This window comes from Tenrec ecaudatus, chromosome 14 (genome assembly GCF_050624435.1).
Source record: "Tenrec ecaudatus isolate mTenEca1 chromosome 14, mTenEca1.hap1, whole genome shotgun sequence".
In the NCBI taxonomy this organism is placed as follows: Eukaryota; Metazoa; Chordata; class Mammalia; order Afrosoricida; family Tenrecidae; genus Tenrec; species Tenrec ecaudatus.
In genome coordinates this window covers 58,330,945-58,351,169 of record NC_134543.1, presented here as the reverse complement: position 1 = coordinate 58,351,169, position 20,225 = coordinate 58,330,945, and the positions used below count along the sequence as shown (strand labels likewise).

Genomic DNA, 20,225 nt, shown 5'->3' with positions numbered 1-20,225 from the left:
GTAGATCTATAATGCAAGGCAGTGGAATGGGTACAAACAGAAAAGGCCCACATGAAGTGTAGCACGACTAACTTGAATCGCCTTTCACCATAGACATGCGGCTAAAACCTTTGAGTGACTGAGAGGATTATGTCTCCTTTCACATAGAAGAATGAAATTGATTGATGATGTCAATTCGTTAAAAACCGATTGCGATCCAGTAGATTCTGACTCAGAAGCCTGAGAAGAGACTAAATCTCTATAGGAGCGGGTGGCTTCATCGTTCTCAAGTGGAGTGGCTAAGTTTGAACTAAATTAGGAGGGGGAGGGGGTTAGCAGCCCAAATGTCTGTTTAACTCACAGTAGCACTGGGTCTCCTTATGGTATTTGGGTAGCAGTAAGTCTTTGAGAATTAAATCATAATAGAATTTCATGAAACAGTCTCAAAAAATCCTAATTATGTTCTTGGGCTTTCTGAGTTTACACCATATGTGTGTACTCCCTGAGGGCTGTACACAACAGTTAGCATGTGAAGTTTGTTGTATTTAGAATATACTTGTAATATCTCTGTTCTATTTTTTACTGATACTGGCATTTTTTCACTCTTCAAAGAAAAGCCAGGCTTTCATCAATTCTGAATTATTTATATAAAGATTATGGCTTTGCAGTTTGGGGAAGCAATGCATTTGAAGGCACAGATTTCCAGGACTGGGGTCGGCATGCCACGAATACACTGCAGGCCCTCAAGCTCCCTGTATGTCACTGTTACATCTGTAATTAAAAACGTGTCCTGTTGTCCAAAGTTAGAATTTTATCTGACTCAGGGGCTTTAATAGTTTCATATTATTGAGTCCGATTTCACAAGTGTCTCTAAGTCCTTTCAGGTAGTAGGAGAAGGAGACACATTAAATCTTCCAGGCTGGCAAGGGACCATTTTATACATTACTGCAGGCAGTGAGGTTCACAGCTACCAACAGTGCCTTACAAAACAGGCGAGTCCCAAAGCAAACGGGAATGCTTAAAAGTGACAAGGAAATAACCTAAGCACAGCAAAATTTAGTATTTTCAAAACACAATAGTATTAATTAAAATAAAAAACAATTATCCCAAAGTACTTTCCACGTTCACTTATTCAATAAATTAGTAAAACTGTCTATATATGAAGCTTGTATGTTTATATATACATTTATACATACACCCTAATACATTTCATATTTCAACCATGGTTCTTTTTCAGGCCAAATGAAGATACTAAATGCATCAAAATCTAAGACAGAAGCCAACTGTAATTTTGGTAGACACTTGGAATGGCTTATTCCTTACTTTGCTTAGTCTGCTGAGAAAGACAAAAGACTACAAATGAATATGAATTATTTCCTTCAGTTTAATCATGGACATCAAACATTAGATAAACAGTTAGAAAGACATCTATCTATGGAATGATGTCTACCTATAAACATCTATCTTTATACCTGTATTTATATATGTCTTTCTCTTTAAAGGTAGATCCAGAATATGTTCCTGCAGGCATAAAGTCTCTAATTTAAAAGAATGCATAATGACAATCATGTAATGAAGGCACTTGAACAACGTTGATGTTAGAGAACCATTTAGGATAATACTGGATGGATGTTGGTTGATGTTGAATTTACGAAGCTCATGGAATGTGTTTACTTGCATTCTAAATAGTAATATGTGTTTGGTGCTGTGCTATTTTAGGAAACTCCAAAATGACCTGGACGTCTGAATGGCTATCATATATTTGTGAAGGGACTGACTGCAAAGAGTGATCTCAAATGTCCAGTTGCTCTTCTAATACACTATATTTATCGATGCAAAGTCCAGTTCAATTTCCCACCATTCTGCAGACCTAACTTCCTAAACATTGACCTTAAAACCACAGACTTTCTATGACACTCAACAGATGAAGCACAATTAACTAAGGATTTTGTTCTGCTCGGACTTTTCCTATGCCATTTAATGATTTCTGCCAACGGCAAGTAAGTCAACAAGACAGGGCCTGGTTGTTACTGGGTAATGCTTCCTCTTGTACACAAGACGCACAGAGAAAAGAATCAATGGTTGCTGATGGAAAAAGATAAAACTGTCAGGAAAATAAATGTCCTTCTTAGGTTTTTGTTAAGATCTTGGCACTAAACTACAATCAACATAAAAGATTAATAATTTCTTTCAAAATAAATATATTGAATTGTACTTAACAATTATGTCTTCAAATTGTGGTCCTGGGAATACACACTTTTTAAAACTTTTTTTTTCTCATGTGGCATACGTTAACTTTTTAAAATCATAAGGCTAACCAAGCCCATTGCCATTAAACCTATTCTGACTCGTAGTGGCTAGGGTTTCATTCCTTGTTGATTTTACATGAAACATCTCTGAGTATTTCAGACAAAGATTGTGATGTGCTGAATGTAGAATAATTATGCCATGCTCACCACTAGCACAGGTATAGATTATTATATACTGGTATAGTCTTAAGAAATTATATCTTTATACAGTAAGTATAAAATAACATGGTTGAGGAATTTTCTTTTGTGTGTTTGCTGGGGTGTGTGTGTGAGAGAGAGACAGGAGAGAGAGACAGAGAAAGAGCTTATAAGTGGGATGCAAAATTTTGTGGGAAAATTCCATATCTTTTCATTCTAGTTTCCATTACTTTTTGAAGGCCCTTCATATAGCATGTATGCAACACAGATATATATGAATTTGAGCATTAGTCAGTCATGAACAAGCTTAGTCATGTGATGCCAAATTTACTGAATTTAGCTGCTATTAATAGCTCAGTAACTGCAAGACAAAATACAATGTAAAAGCTGATAAAACTACGCTGTGAGATATGTTATCTAACATATGTTATGTGTTAGATATATAATATAGTTAAATAATTCATTTCTAAAATGTTAATTGGAGGATCCCTCTACCAATAAAACACAAAATCCTATTCATCAGTATCTATATAACTGTTCAGAAAGGTCTGAAGCATAAAAAAAAGCATCTACCTACCTTAAAATAATAAAGTCTTAACCATCTATAGATTTTCAGTTATGGGTTAATAGATAGTGTTGGCTTCCTTGTGTTTTCTAAAAAACACTCTTATAATCTTAAAATATTATTTTATGTAAATTATTGTGTTAATTTAATTTATTGTGATAAAGTACTATTAATAGTCATCACTGCTACCTGCAAATATTTTATATACCAATTTCTTTTAAGATTCAATTTTGATCATGAGTGAATATGAGAGGCAAAACAAACAAGCCATCATTCTGTACAAATGTACAGAAACTTCCTAACACAAAATGACCTATGAATAAACTTTCAAACATCTAATACTTAGATACAATCCTAATCAAATATACATTTAAAACTGAACATAATAAATTAAGAAAGCATAGTTCACAGCTAAGCTAATCATCTTATGTTACATATAAAATTCTTACAAAACAAAGGTGCAAATTTGATTAAACATCAGACCTTGGCTAATAACATTATCAGGAAATATAGAAATACAGCAATTCTAATTCACAAGCAAACCAAATAAGGTCAGTAACAAGGAAGAAGATGTTAATTCCAGATCTATTAATGTACTCTCTTCATGGGGTTGTGTTGAGAAGACAGGCATTTTCTTATCCTGGAATTTCCCCATGAACAAAAATTTAAGGTAAGTGCTTGCATGTAGACAGTTTATTTTTGGAATTAATCCCAGGGAACAAAATGGGCTATGGGGAACAATGAAACAAAAGGGAAGGAGGAAAAACCAACACAGGAAAGTTTTATGGAGTTGATCATTGCTGAGAATGACTTGGGTTCGATCCTGCTGTGATTCTCTGAGGAGCTGTGTAGAATGTGCGGTCGAACTGCCCACCCAAGAGAGCCATTAAAGAGCATTTATCAACTAGATCTTATTCCCTATTGATCAAAGAGCTGCATTTCAATCAGCAATGAGTACTCGATTGCAGAAAATAGGCTTGCTACAGAGTCGAACATTCTGGGTAGAGGACTCCACAAAGAATCCATTGAGAACCTTTATCCAAAATCAAACCTGTGACAGCCACGTTGCCTTAGCACCAGTCCAGTTTGCACTACAAGCTGGACATGGGACAGAGCGCTCTTTGGGCAGCCTTCCAACGCTGCCTGATCAAATAACTTGGAATCATATCTCCAAATACAGAGTACACACTTTCATATTCCAGAGGCCTCCCAGGTGTGATGTTTAGTGGTCTGGCGTGATTAGTGGTATGGCGTGGTTAGTGGTATGGTGTGATTAGTGGTATGGCGTGATTAGTGGTATGGTGTGATTAGTGGTATGGCGTGATTAGTGGTATGGTGTGATTAGTGGAATGGCATGATTAGTGGAATGGCGTGATTAGTGGTATGGTGTGATTAAAGTTATGGCATGATTAGTGGTATGGTGTGATGAGTGGTATGGCATGATTAATGGTATGGCATGATTAGTGGTATGGCATGATTAATGGTATGGCATGATTAGTGGTATGGCGTGATTAGTGATATGGCGTGATTAGTGGTATCGTGTGATTAATGGTATGGCATGATTAATGGTATGGTGTGATTAGTGATAAGGCGTGATTAGTGGTATGGTGTGATTAGTGGTAAGGTGTGATTAGTGGTATGGTGTGATTAATGGTATGGAGTGATTAGTGATATGGTATGATTAGTGGTAAGGCTTGATTAGTGGAATGGTGTGATTAGTGGTCTGGTGTGATTAGTGGTATGGCTCATGAAGAACATTTTTCCTCTTTAACTTTATACAAGTCAAGTGAGCCCCAGACGAATGGGCTCCTAAATACATGACCAAATACAAGACATTGTGTGTAGTTTACTCTCACCATCTGGCATGCACCTCTCTTTCAAAGGCATCCAGAGTCCTTGCTAAACTGTTCACCAGGTCTAAGTAGCATGGTTTCATCACTGAAGTAGATTAGCATCTGTTCTGAAGGTTACCAAAAACAATCACGTTCCCGTGCACTAGACTGTGAGAGAGGAAGACAGATGAAAATGACCAGAGTCAAGCAGTACCCAAGGATTGCTGTCCTCTCCACAAAACAGCAAACTTGCTGATTCCTTTTCTTGATGAGAATGGAAAGAAATACCTGTTGCAGCTGAAGACCAAGTGCAAGAGGCATGTTGATTTTTGCCTGGGAATATGCCACCTTTAGTCCCGCAGCAAGAGCCCTGGGGATGCATGCCATGGTTAGGCACTGGGCTGATGACCAAAAGATAGGCAGTTCTAAACCACTAGCTGTGCCTCAAAACAAAAAAAAAATATGGGCTTTCTACTCCTGTAAATATTTGCAGTCTCAGAAAATTACAGGGACAATTCTACCCTGTCCTATAGGGTCACTAGGAGTGCGTAATTGTGTGTGTGTGTGTCCCGTAGCTCAGCTATTCAGATTTATTTTTGTTCCTCAAACCCCAAAACTTTAAGGGACATTAATTGAGTCCCTCACAGACTCTCAAAGGGCCACTTTGATGCGGAATAATTTGAAGAAAGTCAGATTTGGGGGAAGGGTTCAAAGTGAAAGCACTACCTTAGACTTGTATAGACCTAGGTGGAAGATATATTGAGATTAATGGCTTTACATATTTTTAAACACAGATTTTTATTGTTATATAGCAATACTTTTGGACTCAAATTTGCATGATTCTTAGAAAGTCATATGGACCGTGGAAGATGATGGTATACCATCATAACATCCAAATTTAGCTAGCCTTGAATGTAAGTAGCATTCCTGAAATCCTAGGCAGCCACGGGCTTGGTAGTACTTTTTTATTTTTTGAAAGCAGCCTAATGAGACTAAGACAGTGCATTATTTCGAAGAGAATTTGTCTGCACCCACCCACTCATCTGAGAGATGTGCATAAATATATTTTATTTGGAATAAGTCCTGCATAATACCCTAAAGATCAAAACCATATGTATATGATATAAATATATAGATATTGATATTGATATCTGAGTACATATAGAGAGAGATAGATATGTTTCTATAGATCTGTTTTTAGATATTTCTACAGCTATGTTTCTATAGATCTGTATAAATGTGTGTGTGGATATACTTTGGGTTTTTTTTTTTTTTGAGAGAGAGAGAATGATTTTGAAGCAGGCGTTTCCAGTCCAGCTGCAGGCAGTTATCAAGCCCATGGGTCAGATGTTACACTAGAGGCTCCTGCTGACTCAAGGAGCTTCCAGGGCTGGTGAACAAAAGGCTGAGAGGAAAATCACAGGCTTGTATTTGCAGATGTTGGTGAATCCAGAGTCAGGTTTGTGAGTGGATAGGCTAATGAATCCAAGATTAGCAAGACAGATCGCGGGCTGCTCGGGCTTCAAGGATTGGCAGGCAATAAGACAGGCCATAGAATGGGAGCCAGAGGAGTCTGTTGCAGGATCCAACCCAACCAAAAGCAAGTAAGCTAGTCCAGTGCCCATTTGTCAGGAGTAGGTCACCTAACTCAAGGAAACTCCCCTTCGATTTCATCGGGACTTTGATATCAAACAACGAGGTTGCATCATCCTAGACATCTTGCAACTGATTTGCTGCTCACAAAAGGTCTCACTGTGGCAGGGCATGGTCCGGGGGGTTACCAGGTTTCACCTGACAAACCACTGAGCACCATGGTCCAGATGAATTGATACAAAACTGTCACACATGTGTCAGCTTCAACCCTAGAAGCGACACGTTTTGCCTCACATTGGGGCATGAAGAGCAAGTAGTGAATTAAAGTCGATCAGTACGTTTTCCTTCTCCAGTCTTTGATGATAGCAAATGTTTTCTGAAAATAGGATGCCATAGTACTTCTATTTTAATATATATTGATGTTATAGCTAATAATTCCTAGGTTCCATTAGACCCTTTCTGACATAATGATTCTTACTTATTTACAGATAAGATAATCAGTGTGAAGATCTTAATAGAGGCTAAATATGTCCATCCCAATTATGCACTTGAAAGATTGGCTACATTACCATAGACATACTTATGTGGGAGAGAACTCCATTTTTCACTTGGCTTCCATAAGTTCCCAATGTGATAATGGTAACAGTACAGGTCTATTTATTTCAATGCCAGCTCATATTCTGTACCTCAAGAGCTCTCAAAAGGCTATGATGTTTATATTATTCTAAAATAAACTGCTATGGTAAATGGCTACATATCTCTTTGGGAAAGGATGCAGATTGTATTTCTTTTGTAAACCTGTCATAGTATTGCAAAGTTCTTCCTCAAGGGAATCTGGCTTCCCCTTTAAACCATGAGTACTGGGTCTGTGAAGTCTTGGAGGGCTGGAATCTGGAGGAGTGCATGTGATTTTCCAGTACAGTGACCAATGTCAACATGCTTATAACAAGGTCTCACTGTTATCAAGTGACACTCTGGACAGCTACCTTATATTCAACCCCAGAAAGCACCATGATCTAGTGTAATCCATCATTACAGGGCCTGGTGGATATAAGCATCTCAAGAGTTACTCTTACCTTTCTGCTCATTTGTGCCCACATTTAATTTGTGAGTGAAGTGCTACTACCGAGTTACTGTCATATCGGAATCCCCATGAATATTGAAGACCCAAGTTCTATAGTCTTTTCTCCTGTAACTCCAACCGGTACAAGAAAGTCACATACAAGTCTCCCAGTGATTCCAAGATTCATGTAACTAATGTATTTTTTATAGTGAAAGGGATGTACTTTGGAAATTCTCTAAAAATTAGTCCTATCTAATTAATATGGGCTCAAACATAATAATGATTGTGAGGATGGGGAAGGACCCAATAGTTTTCATTTTGTCATGTGCTGTGCACAGGACTGCTACAAATAGAAATTACCAAAAAACAAGAGCTATAAATATATGTTAACATTTGCTGATCTTTCTGAGTCTTTCATTATTCTGCCAAAGCAATTCTTGTATATTTACCTGATTTACTGTAGGTTATTATGACCCAAAGTTCTAAGAATTATCAGAATAGCATATTAGGATTGTCTCCAGTATTCTAATAATTAAACCCAAGTCACCGAGGAGTGTTTCCTTCTTAAGTCCTCTCTAACATAACATCATTCAAATCCACCTCCATATTACATCTGATGTCTTTGGGTTGTAAAGCTGTGATAGACAGGCTTATTGTGACAACCTGGCCAATGGACACATGTGGGATTAATTGGAGGAAGAGAGATAAATGGCCCGGTAAACCTTGCCTTTCTTGTCTCTTGGTCTTTGATGATCAGACCAGTGTGCAGTTGCCTTATCTGGTTCTCTGCCTCAACTTGTGAGCTACACTACCTGTTGGACACCCAACCCATGGGCTTGTCACTGTGTCACTGTATTTTGGGGTTCCTTCACTGTGTCACTGTAGTTTGAGGTTCCTTCACTGTGTCACTGTAGTTTGAGGTTCCTTCAAGACCTGCCTCACCATGCTACTGGTGTATACACCGCTTGAGCTGGGGAATGTCGGACCCTGTCATCTGGCTGACTGTTGGTGACCTGCCTTGCTGTTTGCTGCCTATGGCCAGATAGTCTGAATTGCTCTACAGAGGGCTCAGCTGCCTGCTTCCTTGACTTGTATTTGGCAGCCCTCAAGACTTGAAGGATTGCCCGTGTATCAGCTGTCTCAAGGAAGTGAGTTGCACTGAGTCATTTGTACTGCTTTATAGATTAATGAACTGTTTATTTCTTATGTTATATATATATATATATATATATATATATATATATATATATATATATATATATATATATATATATATATATACCATAAGTGTGCTGATTTTGTTTCTCTAGAGAACCCTGTCTAACATAAAAGCCATTAACCAAAGCCAATCATATGCTTGGGAATTTTAATGGACAATATTCAACCAAGTTTATTAGCAGAGTCTATAAAGTCAACAGGCAAAGATCTAGAGATATAATTATAATATAGAAAAGAAAAAGATGGTGAAAACAAAAGTTTCAGCTGCCACAATACATGTAAAAGTGATTTTTAAATTGCTGACATGGTGGAAGGGGCCGGAGTGGCACTGAGGCGTGGCTCCACGAGAGCTGTGTGAGGCTGTCTGCTTTCATGAAGGTGTGCAGAGCCTTGAGAACCCTGTCTGGGGTCTTTGAGAGTGGTAACTGGCTAGACACTAGTGGACTGGTAGGGGTATTTTCAGATTATGAGACATCGACATGTAGTTCAATGACCATCATATTAAAAATATCCTTGTAAAGTTCTATTTGCATGAACATTTTATGAAAATGTGCTATAGGTATATACATATGGTATAATAGTAGGTATGTATGGCACAATATTTGTCATATATTTACTATTTCTCATTCAATGACTGTGGTTTGTTTTTGGATTTGGACTGGACTAGGGCATGTTCTTTTCACTGCAAAGATGGTTCTTAAAGTATTGTGTAAAATTTTAAAATATCACTTCTTATAATTCAATGGCCAACATATTTCATATGACTAAGCAATATGTCTGTGGGGTAGGAAAGTATAATTCTCTCACAAGATATAAACGGCAATAAATACAATCTTCTAAAAGCACCCATATCTATTTTTTGAAAATGTTGAGTCCAATAAAAATCTAACTGAAGATGTATAGTGATAATAGAAATATTTTAGAATTATTAAGTCTATAAAAATAGTATTTTATATTAATACCTCAATCACAGATGCAATGATAATTTACTGAACAACTACGTTGTGCTAGGCACTCTGCTATATGATCAAAATGTATTCTTTCATTAAATATACTAGTATTTTTTGAGAAAGTATCTGAAATGTCTAACAAATATTTCCTAAGCATAATAATTGTACATGAAATTAAACCAAAGGTTAATTCTCAAAGATCTGTAAATAAATTCTATTGCATTGATGAGAATATGTGACTCTATATTTATGAATATTTTAACTACAGTTTTTTTATTGTAGTTATTTTGATGTGCAGGGAGTAAAATGTACCAACAGTTTTGGTATGTATTGAAGAGTTGGCTCTCTCAAGCCCACCCCCCAATACTTTTCTTATTCCAAATAAGATCTATTAAAAACAATTCATCTGAAGACTATAAAATACTTCCTAAAACAAAATATCTACTAAGCATATTAGCCTATAGAACCATCGGCTAAATGATGGTCTGACTCTCGACATGGGGCTAGGAAGTGTGTGGGTTAGGGCTTGTCAAAGTAACCACGGACATAGACTTTCTCATTCACAAGCCACGGCAGGTTTCCATATATCTGTCCCACATTCTTTCCAAAGTTAATTGAAAACTGCATAGGCCAATTTAGGCAGAAAGAATCTTTCACATGACCCAGCAAAAGGGATCCAGTTGCAATTGATTTATCTGTAAACCATGAGAATGAACAGAAGCAATAATGGATGACCTCTGGTCAAATAGCAGAACCCTATTCTGCCCATAATAATTGGATATAAAATCCAAAGATCTAATATGTGTACTTTTGTGTGTAAAACTAATGTTTTGTAAAGAATTTAATAAACTGGATTTGAAAAACAGGTATGTAACTATGAGCCAAATTACATAAAATGTTTGTAAAATACAAAACACCAGTATTACCAATGCTTTCCAGCTGGACACTTGCTACCAATGTCTGCTGAGATGTTCCCACGCACTAAGATTACTGTTTTAGAAACTGAATAGAACTTTCACGAAGATGAAAGCATCGAGAGCTCTACCACAGGCTTCCCGGGAAAGGCCAAGTCCACAGCAATCACATGACAATGTGATTCATTGTTTCACTGAAAAGTGGGTGTGTCTTATTTGTCATTCCAAAAGTTAACACTATGGTTGAATTGTGATAAACTAGCAGATATTTGTAATTATTCTTAGAGTAACATTTTGGGCCTATGTAATTCCTTTTTAAAATATAGTTTTCAAAAATATTTTAAAGGTGAAAATATTGTTCAAATAACATCTCACTCAGAATAGCAATATATAAAACCCATGACAGTAGAGTCGCGTTGATTCTTGCTCAGTCTTGTTTTGTTTTTAATTTATTTTTAAAAGAGAGGAGGAATTTAGTATATCGAATCTCTATGTACACATATGTGTATGATTACAATTCAAAAACACTCATATTATGAAAATTATACTAAGGCTCTCTTGTCCGAAAAATCAGAACTATCCCAAGTATCCTTCTGAGTGGAGTTTATAGAAGGTGTAGATGCCTTCCAATTTATGCACTGCAATCAAGACGTTAGCAGTTAAAACTCCTAACTTACTTAAAAATAAAAAAGTCGTCATTTAGATATTCTTACTATGTAGCAGAAATGTATGGGTGTACATGTGTCTATGTAATGGCATGTGCCACAAAATTACCTCTTCAAAGTACATAAGTACAGTGATTACCATTACTCTACTTAATACATTAAACAAAAAGAAACCTGAGGTACAGAGAGGTGACGAAACGCCCCAGGTCACACTGATGTTTGTAGCAAACCAGAGATCTGCCCAGGCACAGTGGTTTTCCCAGCTTGCTCTGAAACACTGCACTGAATTGACCTCTTCCTCCATCGTTGCATTTTCCTTGGCTGCACCAGTACCCTCAGGACACTATCCATCACCAAACACCACATTGCAAGAAAACATGCAACAGCCTGTCCATAAATGCTACTTTTATTCATTCCCTAAGGCTGCCTTAGCAGAGTGTTGCAATCTCAGTGGCTTAGAATAAAACACATTTACTTTCTTGAAGTTCTGGCGGCCAGAAATCAGGTATCGGTATGGAGGGATCCATGTCAAGATGTGGACAGGGGCATGCTTCCCTCAGAGGCTCCACACACGATGAGCCATTGCCCGCTTCCTCCTCAGTTAGTGGTAGCTGTCAATTTTTCTGCACCGAGACTGTACTAATCCAATCTTCATGACCCAAATCTTCCAGGTCCTCTCTGCTCTGGTGTTACAATGCCTTTCCTTCTTTGTGTATAACTAGCTCCCTCAACTTCACTCATATAGGAATTCATGGAACCACAGTAGAGCTGACCCAGAAAATCTGACGTCATCTTTCCTTCTCAGGAACCTTAACCAATCCTATCATCCCTTTGTTTTCCTTAAAGGAGGCACTCACAGGTTTCAAGAATGACACAGTGACAGAACACAGGAGTTTTGTTTGTTTGTTTGTTATTCATGGAGGTGGGGGCAGAAGTGGTGGTGGCAGATTACAAAATCTACAGATTACCACCTTCCTCATTTGCATATCCAACTAGTATTATGTTCAGATTAGACAATGAACAAGAAAGCCAGCCCAGCTTCATGATGCCAGACAAGAAAAATCACTCTCAGGAACAGCTGCCAACAGCATGCCCTTCAGTCTTTGGCCAGAATGCCAAGTCCCAGCTGTTCTGTCAGCCTTTGTTATACAGTTTGTTGACAGAGACGAGGCCCAGTTAATTTTTCACCTGCAAACACCTGCATTACTTCAGAAGAGGAAAATATAATGATGCTCCCAAAATACCCCTCCCCCCAGAGGATCCAACACACAAAGAGCTCCAGGATGGAAACTGAACATCCATAAACCGCAGTCACACAAACAAGCAACACATCAACAAACCAAAACTCGATACTTACTTTAGGACTGATTTTGAAAGGGTCAGAGGTCAAAGACGCCATTGCAGTTTGTGAATAATAAAGGAAAAGATATAGAAAGAGGCCTGATGGGTTAAACTTTTGGCTGAGATCCAGGAGTACAGTAGTTCAGAGCCACCAGCCATTCAGGGGGAAGAATGATTGGGCCAGTTACAGTCTCAGAAACTCACAGGGGCAGTCTACCCTCTCCTATAGGGTCACTATGAGTCGGCATCGCTGCAAGGGCAGTGAGGACAGGAAAACCAGAACAGGGGAGCGCTGGAACAGCTAGGACGCCATGAAAACAGGGGGAAGCAGCTGCATTTTGAAGAATGTATAATTGGCGGCGTGCAGTGGAAGGCTAACAGGAGCGCTGCTTACTTTTCTTTTTGCCTGGCCCTGCCTCTCATCAGGTTCCTCGAGGCTCTATTGAGTTTCTTTTTGCCTGGTCCTGCCTCTTATCAGGTTCCTCGAGGCTCTGTTGAGTTTGTTTGAGCCCTTTCATTGTGATCTCAATGGTCATGACTGGTACTTCCACTCTGCTACTTGTCGGTCAGTTCGCCATGGCTTGCATGTTGATATGAAGGTGAAAGCGATACCACTAGTCTTCTAAATACTGTGTGGTCACCATGATGAACAGGTTCCAGTGAGCTTCCAGACTGATAGAAACTAGGAAGAACGACTTGAAAATCTACTTCTTAAACCTGCCCAGGGTGAGTTTATGACTAGGAGCAGAACATTTTGTTGGACAGTGTCCCAAAAGATCAGCCCCTTATATTGCATGGCACTCAAAAGACTACCGGACACAGGCTGCCTCCTCCCGACAGAGACCACCTGCGTGTTGGGGATGATGTAAATCCTTTGGGACCTTAATGTTCTGATTGTGATATGCCTCAAAATGAGAAAGACAGCTGCAAGCATCCATTCATAATTGGAATACTCACAATATCAATCTAAGAAAATTTAAGTCATCCACAATGAAATTAAGTGTTCAAGTATAGTGCTGGCAGTGATAGAATAATAGTCATAAGAATGGCCAGTTAACACAACTATTATTCAAATCTATACTATACACAGTAATGCCAGATATGAAGAAATCAAAGAATTTTGCTAACTTCTGCAGCCTGAAACCTTTAACACATACAATCAAGGTGATAGTAACTAGATTTTAGAATGGGAAAATTGGAAACAAAGAAAGATCAGTAGATGGAATGTAAAATTTCTATCTCTTCAGAGTAAGAGATGCATGATAGAATTCTGCAATATAAATGACCGATTCAATATAAATACCTTTTACCAACAACATAAACAGCAACTGTGCCCGTGAACCTCACTGGATGGATCACAGAGGCATCAAATCGATGGCATTTTGGAGAGAGCCAATGGAGAAAATCAATATCATCAATAAGAACAAGGCTAGGGGCCAGCTGTGGAAGAGATCAATGTAAGTTGATGTAAGTTCAACTTGAAACTGAAAACAAAGTACTAAAAGTACAACCTTGAGCATGTATCATCTGAATTTAGAGTCCATCTCAAGATTTAAAGCATTCAATAATAATGACCCAAGACCACAAGCACATCAATTAAGAAAGCAAAAGGACATTCAAAAGACAAGGAAGAAAGACAAGACCCAAGTAAATATCAGCAGAGATGTGATCCAATGCCCAACGGACCAAAACAGTCACATGTCCTGCAACATCCTCACACTGACTGCTATGTCTGAGCTGATTGCCCAGTCACAGTGTCAGGCCTTCTGGTTGAGAATCTTCAACTGTCTGCTAACCATCTGCTATACCAAGCACACTATCCGTTTACAGGGACTCGTTCTTCCTGGGAACATGTCCAAAGCATTTGAGACAAAGTAGACCTCCTCTTGGGAGTACACTGGCTAGACTTCTCCCAAGATAGACCTGTCTGTCTTCTGACAGTCTATGACACACGGAATACTCTGCACCCATGCCATCATTCAAAGCTATCAGCACTCCTGCAGACTTCTTCATTGCCACTTTGGGCAACACTCTGGGTGGAGTCAGTAGAACACTCTAGAGGGACTGCAAAAGCAGAGTCGTTCACTTTATCCTTGATTATGGGCTGGCGTGGCACAAAAGATTTTAATCACCAGGGAAACTGATCCCCCACCCCCCAAAAGGGGCAGTAGGACAAGTGATTTTGGAAACCTATGGCCCAGAGATTGCAAGCACGGGAGGAGAATGAATCTAACATGGGTTGTGTCAGGCTCAACTTTAGCAGAAGATGAGCCCAATGCATCATTATTGCGTTGCTATGTCTTTATTTCCACCAGCACTGACTGTGAAGCCGAGGAAAATGAAATCATTGAAAATGCCAAACACTCTTCCTGCTTATTGTGATGCTCTTTAAAATATGAGAATTTTCTTTTGTGTTCTCTCTCTCTCTTCTCTCTCTCTCTCTCGGTGTGTTCTATATTAAAAGCTTAGTTTTGGATCTTCATCAATAAGTATTTCAAGTTCTCTTTGCTTTCAGTAAGCAAAGTCGTAGCCTCTGAATCTTGTGGGTCATTAATGAGTCTTGCTCCAAACCCGAGTGCCATATTCTTCATACAGCCAGCTTCACACAGATGGTAGAATCATTGTGAGAGATTAGACCCGTACTGCACACCCTTCTTATCTTTAAGCCATGCGGCATCTCCCCTCGTGAGGATAAATGGGTCCGTTGGGCATTGGATCACATTTCTGCTGATATTTACGGGAGCGCAGTTAAGCACTGTTTAAAATGGTGGCTTCACAACATCCTCACGTTGTTCTTCACCCTCCCCTCTGTAATTGTAGTAGCTGGACTTTTTTTTTAATTGTAACACAATGCTTAAGGTATGTAACTGTCTAAAATTACAGCATGATTTCCCTGCCACAGTATGAGTACTGATTGTCCTGTACAATGTGTATTTTGAACAATTCAAATTAAATATGATTGAAAATTGGCAAATGAATAAACCATACTTAATGCTCTTTATCCATATTGAATTTTTAATTTGATTATACATAAAAGGAAAACCCCAAAATCACAGCTGAAGAGTAGATTCTGACTCACAGAGACTATCAAACAAAGGATAACTGTCACAAAAGGTTTGGAAGGGTGCACATCTTTATGGAAACAGACTGTGGAGAGGCTGGTGGACAGCAACCCCACACCTTCTGGTTAAGAGTCAAGTGTTTTAATCACTGCACTACCACCAACTAACCAAACAAACAAATGCCCTCACTGCCATCAGGGACTCTCAATTCACAGCAATGCTACAGCCCAGGGTAGAACTGCCCCCTCTGGGTTCAGAGACTGTAACTTCTTTTGGCAGTGGAACCTCCTCTTGATCTCACAGCTTCCCTTCTATCTGTAGCTTAAAAATATTGCCACATATCTAACGCTTCCCTTCACTCCCACAAGCTTTTACGTTGCACATGGGTTGCATTTCTTTGCCCTTTGACAGACTCAAATTTTGTTCCTGCTATGGAATTTAGCTTAAGAAAGCTGTAATGGATAATTTCGAAAGCCTGAATGCCTATAACACCTGCAAACGTTTGTTTTCCCAAGTATTCTATGAATCTAATGACTAGGAATGAAGGAAGTGCATGTGACCTACTGCATCAGATTGAAAAACACTGCCTCCTCAACTGTAATTATGTCACCATGAAATCATGCTCAACTTCCTAAAATAAACTCATTGCCATACGAATTGTTATCTCACAGATATTTTTGTAGTTGTCTTTTTGAACAGCTTCCTCAGAAGTGTCGTCTACATTTCTCACAACACCAAAACCAAACTTTCTCTCTTTCTTCTTAGCTATTTGAATACTTCAAGGTCCAATGGTCAGCAATCACCACCCGGCCACACCAGACTGACGGCCAACAAGTCGATGCCACTGAGAGTAACCCAACAGGTGACACGGTCTGAGGCTGTGAATGTTCACAAGAGTAGAAAGCCATTGCTTTCTTCCACAGGGCAGCAGCTGGTTTCAAACGTTGGACCCTGCAGTTAGCAGCCCAACGGGAAACCACGACGCCACCAAAGCCCCCTTAGGGTTCATCACAGTGATCCCCAAATGAACACCTACATGCCGTAGAGCTCCACCCCTCCCCTGCCCATTCACACATACTTTAAATGCAGACTTTGACTCCTAAAAAAAATCAAAGCGAGTCCCCAGTGTCGCAGTTCGGGACTCACCTGTGGACGTGGATGTCCTGTGACCAGACAGGTCAGTTCTAGAGTCTCACCTTCCCGGATAGTGTAGACCCTCTCGGAGTAGCGCTCCTCTTCGATGTTACATGCCAAGCCGGAGTGCACAATCCGAACGGTAGGGGGAGCTGTCAGGTAGGGGAAAGAAAGACAAGACACAAAAAGGTGAGTGCATTGTGTTCCCAGGAACCCCCTAGTTAAGAACAATTCGCATTAGACTTGGCCTTAGATCCATCAGCCTTAACACTTTCAACTTCTCTGGCAGCCTAAAACTATAGCTGAGTAGGCAGCTTCAAGTTTATCAGGCACCAATAGATTGTGAAAATGGCAAAGGAGACTATGGTGAGAGAAAATCAGTCGATACTAAATCACATGATAAAATTTGATTGTCAAAAGTTAAGAAATTGCTATCAGTTAACACTGACAATAACGGTCCAATTTAAGAAAAAATTAAATTACACAGCAAATGCTGGAAAGGGTGTGCAGAGGGTTGGAAACGTCCTCTGTAAGCAGGTACAACCACGGTGGAAAGCAATACGGCACCCTGGAAACAACTGGCGCGAGAAACCCCAGAACCCAAACCGAACAACTCGCTGCCATCAAGTCTAGGCTAACGTATCGCGGTCCCCACTGGGTTTCTGAGACTGTTTGCAGGTGTGGAAAGCCCAGCCTTTCTCCCCCAGAGCTGCTGGTGATTTCCAACTGCCTGCCAGGAGGATCCCAGACCAATGCCAACCTAGCTGTGACATCACCAGGGTTCCTTAGAAATCCCTACAACCCAGCAATCCCTCGGCTTGGGATATACAAGAAAGAAGGAAGACATATAAATAGATGTATGCACCTCTGTGTTCTTCACAATAGCAAGAATTTGGGAATTTGTACTGATTGTCCTGTACAATGTGAATTTTGAACAAGTCAGATTAAATAGATGATCAAAAATTGGCCCAAAGCTCAAAAGGCCATCAATAGAAGAATGGATAAAGAAACTTCGGCACATACACTGTGCACGACTATAAAGCAATGATGAAACCACAAAGCACCTCATGGTATGGATGAATGTGGAGAACATTATGCCACTCCGCGAAGCTGGTTCATCACAACATGACAGATGTTGTATGAAGCCACTACCATAAGCATAAACAGCAAGACAGAGTGCACGCCAAAGGGAACCAACTTTGGAGGTTCACAGGGGAGGGAGGGTGAAGGTGGCAAGCCGTGGACTAGAAGGTTGACAAGCATAGACTTGGGGGTAAAGGAGGACTGGGGTCCAAAATAGGGCAGAGAGAATTCAGTGGGGTGGGTGTGGAGGAGCAGGGCAGCTTGATGGGGTGTGGGTGAGAGAGATTAAGGGGAGGAGGGATAGGTGAGTGCCTGGAGCTGTTAAATGCAGAGTTGACAGATGGAAATGTAAACTCCCACCTAATCCAAATAAAAACACAAGTTTAGTGATAAATGTGTAGTTTTCTTATTAAAGTAACTAAAAAAGGAATAGGAAACCCAAATGGAAGAAAATGGGATTAGTCAACTAATTCTATGAGTCTGACCATCTCTGATCTTAGGCTATATGCAGGGAGCAAAGGGTTGAGATGATTTGTTTCTCATCCATTAAAAAGCCTCTTAATTTGCAATATTTATAAGCCTCCGATTTGAAACAAACAAAAGCTCTCTAAATGAAGTCACAGAAATTGTCAGTAAAACATTAAGACCCAGTTATGACAAAATAACGATGTATAAATTACCAAGGGCATATGAGGGAGGGGGGAATGGGGAGGGAGGGGGAAAAAAAAAGAGGACCTGATGCAAGGGGCTTAAGTGGAGAGCAAATGCCTTGAGAATGATTGGGGCAGGGAATGTATGGATGTGCTTTATACAATTGATGTATGTATATGTATGGATTGTGGTAAGAGTTGTATGAGTCCCTAATAAAATGTAAAAGAAGAAAAGAGAAAAAAATGATTAGGGCGAAGACTGTACAGATGTGCTTTATACAATTGATGTATGTATATGTATGAACTGTGAAAAGAATTGTATGAGCCCCAATAAATTGTTAAAATAAATTAAAAAAAAAAACATTAAGACCCAAGTACAGAACTCTGATGCCTGTCGAAAAGTCTCGGTAAGTTATCCAAATACATGTTTTTCTTCTACTTTAGTGCCACAGGGCTAATAAAACTTGATTAGTGCTCACTGAGTGCCATATAATTTAGCTATATGCAAAAAAATTCTCAATACTCAGGCAATAAGATGTGCCTGTCATTAAGTAGATTACTGCCAGTTTCTTGCTTCAAAATAAAGCTTATCTCCACTTGTGAACTCAGCATTTTTATTTATAATGAATTCGAGGATGGAATAGTTATTTTAATTAATGCAAATGAAAAGCCTATATTTAAGGAATAATAGTCTCAAGATTTCCTGGGAGTAATCTTCATTCTAAATAGCAGTATTATTACCAGAGGCAATAGTTGCTTAAGGCTCTCGGTGGCACTGTCAAGTAACTGTTGGGCTGGTGAGTTGCAAGGTTGGTGGTTCAAGTTCACAGGTATACTGTGGGGGAAGGGTGGGGCTCATTGTTCCCATCAAGACTTATACAGCCTTGGAAACTCTCTACAGGGTGGCTAATACTTTTTTTAAGTTGCTTAATTAAGTCCTAATGCACAGTAGTTAAAGTATTAAGCTACTAACCAAAAACCTAGGAGTCTGGACGCACCAGCTGCTCCTGAAGAGAAAGACTATATTCATGAAGATGTACAGCTTTGGAAACACTCTAAGGCAATTGTACTATTCATGCAAAACAACTCAGTGGCAGTGGGTTTGGTTCTGAGATGACAACAGCAATCAGAAAATCAGAGGACTCGCAGAATGGGGCAAATATTCTTAGAGAAAATGCCAAAGACTTCTTTAAAGTGTTAAAAAGCAAAGGTGTCCTGAAGAATAAAGTGCCCCTGACCCAAGCCATAGTATTCTCAATCGCCTCAGATGTATTCTAAAGCTAGATAACAAATGAGGAAGATTAAAGAAAAACCGATGGGCTTGATTTATGGTGTCCATGCAGTTCAAAACAAGCAGCTCTGTGCTGGAAGGCACCGGGCCAGAATGCTTATAGGAGAAGCCGAGATGGGGAATGTCTTTTTACACACATGGACCATGTTATCAGGAGAGCTCAGACCCGGAGAAGGACATCCAACTCATCAAGTAGAGGGTCGACAAAAAAAGAGGACCATCTTCAATGAGCTTGATGTACGGTTCCACCAGTGGGCTCAAACATAGCAAGGCTTGACAGGATGGCCCAGGACCAGACAAAAGTTTTACTCTACTGTGCAGAAGGTTACTATAAGTCAGAACTAACTTCACAGCACCTAATGTTAACAGCAAGGACCCCAGGAGACCCAACTGATAGAGATTGATTGCTTAATGAGACAGGGTGGTCCTAATCCATGC

At 39.5% G+C, this 20,225-nt stretch overlaps 1 protein-coding gene across 1 annotated transcript in view; it reads right to left on the bottom strand.

Annotated features, from left to right (window-relative positions):
• The window catches only part of MDGA2 (MAM domain containing glycosylphosphatidylinositol anchor 2), a 1,044,700-nt gene that overhangs the window by 609,634 nt on the left and 414,841 nt on the right, over positions 1-20,225 (bottom strand). The window contains exon 2 of the mRNA XM_075531139.1: positions 16,776-16,915. Coding sequence (XP_075387254.1) covers positions 16,776-16,915 — 140 coding nt within the window. The remainder of the gene's footprint in view (positions 1-16,775; positions 16,916-20,225) is intronic.